Source organism: Panthera uncia, chromosome X (assembly GCF_023721935.1).
Source record: "Panthera uncia isolate 11264 chromosome X, Puncia_PCG_1.0, whole genome shotgun sequence".
NCBI classification, from domain to species: Eukaryota; Metazoa; Chordata; class Mammalia; order Carnivora; family Felidae; genus Panthera; species Panthera uncia.
This window is the reverse complement of record NC_064817.1, coordinates 118,492,191-118,495,973: the sequence shown is the minus strand read 5'-3', so window position 1 is coordinate 118,495,973 and position 3,783 is coordinate 118,492,191. Positions and strand designations below refer to the sequence as shown.

General features: G+C 43.3%; 1 protein-coding gene across 1 annotated transcript in view; it reads right to left on the bottom strand.

The window, feature by feature from the left end:
* Positions 1–232: 232 nt before the first annotated feature.
* The window catches only part of MTM1 (myotubularin 1), a 97,293-nt gene continuing 93,742 nt past the window's right edge, over positions 233–3,783 (bottom strand). The window contains exon 15 of the mRNA XM_049644431.1: positions 233–1,955. Coding sequence (XP_049500388.1) covers positions 1,788–1,955 — 168 coding nt within the window. The 3' untranslated portion in view covers positions 233–1,787. The remainder of the gene's footprint in view (positions 1,956–3,783) is intronic.

Here is a 3,783-nt window from a genome sequence, read left to right as displayed (position 1 = left end):
TGTGTCTCCCTCTCTCTCTGCCCCTCCCCTGCTCATTCTCTCTCTCTCTCTCTCTCTCTCAAAAATAAACACTAAAAAAAAAAAAAAAAACCCATCACTTTTAATACACTCAAATGTCCCATACACAATTTTGGGAGAGCCCTGTAAGGTCTCTAGTAAGATAAAACACATATGTAGCAGAGCCAGGAAAAGAAGACACACACACACAGTCACACCCCCGAAAACAGAGTGCTATGTTTCGTTAATATATTTATTACAGCAGGACTTTAGTCATTATTGTCATGAAAACTTTTTCATGAAATTTCACAAAACCCTTTAAGCTATTAGTATTAGCTTTCTTCTTTTTATGGAGTGACACTTTGTTAATTTATGAAATATTTACAGCGTTTACAAAAAGCAAGAGAACGTCTAATAAAATTTCTTATACATACAAAATTTATACATTATACTACTATATTTGAGATGTCTTATTTGGTAGACCAATTAAGCTAGGACATAAAATAATTTACAAAGATATACTTAATCTCTCTTAATTCATTGAAAACAAAACCATATTAGCTATAAATAGTCCTTTACAAATCACTGTAAAACATTAATTGTTTTAACTCTAGCCTTAACTTTTACAAATATACTTAACTAAATGAATTAGTTCAGATATCAAATAGAACTGCATTTGCAATTTCATTTACTACTATTACTACAAAAAGCAACAACAAAGAAACAAAAAACCCAAAGCCTGAAAAAGCAAAATGCCGGGTACACTTCAAGTAAAAATTTGTAGAACCAGTTTAATGCACGCTTGGGGGGAAGGGCATCCAACACCATGTAAATGGAAATACAATACTTTCAAGAATATGCTCAACAAATGTACATCTGCGGCTTTTATTTCAAAGAATGATGCTCTAGCAACAGCTCATATGTCCGAGATGGTCGACCCTACGCTTTGGCAGATAAGCTGGTCTGACTAGAGCGATGTTTGCAAAAACAGTCACCTCAGCAGCATAACACCCCCGCCATCCTCAAACAGTGCTATATGAGGGGTTTTCCATAACTGGAAAGTGGGTCAGAATTTTAGGCAAGCTCATGGAAGAACTCAGAAAATAGAACGGGCAAAACGTTAAAAAAAAAAATCAAATCCTATTTGACTCGGCCCCATCTGTGTAATATAAAAATACGCTCCTCTTGAAAATTAGGGGAAAACACTTCATATTCTAAAATTTCAAACTAATGAAAAACTCATCTACACAGCTAGTTCTCTTTAAGTCACCACTTGACGATGGTATAAAATTTGGCAATTATTTAAACACCTTGCTTTTGGATGATGCCTCAGAAGAAGAGCTCAATTTGTTTTGGCAATAACATCTTTCACATTTGGATTCATTTTAGGTAATCCAAAGCAACTGTCGCGAGCAACCTAAGGCAAATTCGTTTCGCACAGGTTTTCACTTCAGTTTAAAATCACGTCGTTCCAATTAAGCTCACAAAATAGATATTGTATACATAGTATTTCAAAAGAGGTAAATTAAATTTAATCTCTCAAAACCTGCTCTTGAAAGGTGTTAGCATTTTCCAAAACCTCATCTTGGCTCCTTTCTTCTGATTGCCGTGTAGACGCTAGAGTTTTCTTGTAATATGTATTCTAGAAGGCACATATTCAAGAGTTTAAGATCGTGTTAGTTCCAGTTCTACATGGAGGCAAGTATTTCAATCTACTTTGTACAGAGGCCCCTGATGAAAGGCCACGACGTCCTCTGCCCGGAGCTGTGCTGCGGCGCCCAGGTCCCGTCTCAGAAGTGGGTGTGCACGTGGGGCATCATCGGCGAAGGGCCGGCCGGTGAGGTGGAGGGCTCGGCGAGCTTGGCAGAGCCGGCGAGCTGCAACTCCTCGAGCCGCTGGATGTACTCGTCACGCAAGGCCAGGAGCTCCACGTAGCGCTGTTCCACCGGGTTGGGCTGCTGCAAAGAGCACAGACAGGCGTTAGGGCTCTCCCTGCCCACACACAAGGGGCCCCACTCTGCACAAGGGTCCCTGCCACGCGCACAAGGGTCCCCCATGTTTATAGCAGCACTGTCAACAATAGCCAAAGTCTGGAAAGAGCCCAAATGGCCATCGATGGATGAATGGATAAAGAAGATGTGGTATATATAGACAATGGAGTCTTACTTGGCAATCAGAAAGAATGAAACCTTGCCATTTGCAACTATGTGGATGGAACTGGAGGGTATTATGCTATGTGAAATTAATCAGACAAAGACAAAAAGCATATGACTTCACTCCTATGAGGACTTTAAGAGACAAAACAGATGAACATAAGGGAAGGGAACCAAAAATAATATAAAAACAGGGAGGGGTACAAAACAGAAGACACTCATAAATATGGAGAACAAACTCATAAATATGGAGGGGTTGTGGGAGGGGAGATGGGCTAAATGGGTAAGGGGCACTAAGGAATCTACTCCGAAATCATTGTTGCACTAGATGCTAACTAATTTGGATGGAAATTTTAAAAAATAAAAACTAAAATTAAACAAACAAAAAAAACCCCAGCACAGACCTCACAGGGTTGCCGCATGAGTGAAGTCAGCCAATACAGTCAGCTTGGACGATTTCTTTCATTGATGGACAGGGGCCTTGCGGCAGTACAAAGGTTAGAAGTCAGGCGGGAACAGAGTGTGCGTCTCCCCAGCATGCTCACTTTCAAAACCTTGGTACTGATGTATAAATTAACAGGCAGGAATGTGCACGAATCTTAAAATGCTCACCTCAGTGAGCCTTTACATATACGTACACTAATGTAATCAGCACCCAGACCAAGATACACGGTAGGGTGGCCCACCAAAGACTCCCTCATCACCAGCGTGTTTTGAGATAAAAGGAAAGCTCCTAGAAAGCTTGAGCCGTATATGAAGACATTAAGAAAAGAGCCAAAAGTCTGTACAGGTGCGTTCCTATTGTGTTGAGCTGAGCAGCAACAAGGAAGCTGTGAAGAGACGCCTGATATGCAGGCCGCAGCCTGCACCGCACGCGGAGGACAGCGGGCTGTGGTAGGGGCACAAGCCCTCCGGGACCTGTACTTCAAGGAGGGAGCACGAGCCCGGGGCTTTAAGATGGTGTCTGAGCTTCCTCTGGCTGCCATGACACATTAACACAAAATGGGGCGGGGTGCTTAACACAGCAGAAATGTACTTTCTCACAGCCCTGCAGGGCACCAGCCTGAAATCAGGCCCTCGGCAGCGCTGTGCTCCCTCTGGAGGCTCCAGGGAAGGGTGACCTCTTCCAGCTTCGGGTGGCTCCAGGCTTCCTTGGCTTGTGGCTGTGTCCCTCCCTCCCTCCCTCCCACCTCTCCTGTTTTCGCATGGCCTTCTCCCCGTGAGTGTCTGTGGCTCAAATCTCCTTCTGCTTTCTCTTATAAGGACACCTGTCACGCAATATAGAGCGCACTGCAAATCCAGGAAGATGGCATCTTCAGATCCTTAACCTAGTAACACCCCTAAAGACCCTTTTCCCAAATAAGATCACACTTACAGGTTCGGAGGGGCCACGTCTTTTGGGGGAGACCACTCAACCCAATTCAGGCTGCCAAGGAGTGGTCGACAGAGGCCAGATGAAATGCCACAGATGTGTGATGGTGCCTGCATTTCTAGTGGCACTGGTGCTTCCACTAGAGCTCTGGTTACAAAGGCCCATGGGCCAGAAGAGGTCTCCTCCTCCCTCCTAATCCTATTCTTCCTGTAAGCCCTGTTTTTCTTTCGTTTTTTTTTTTTTTTTTTTTTTTTTTTTTTT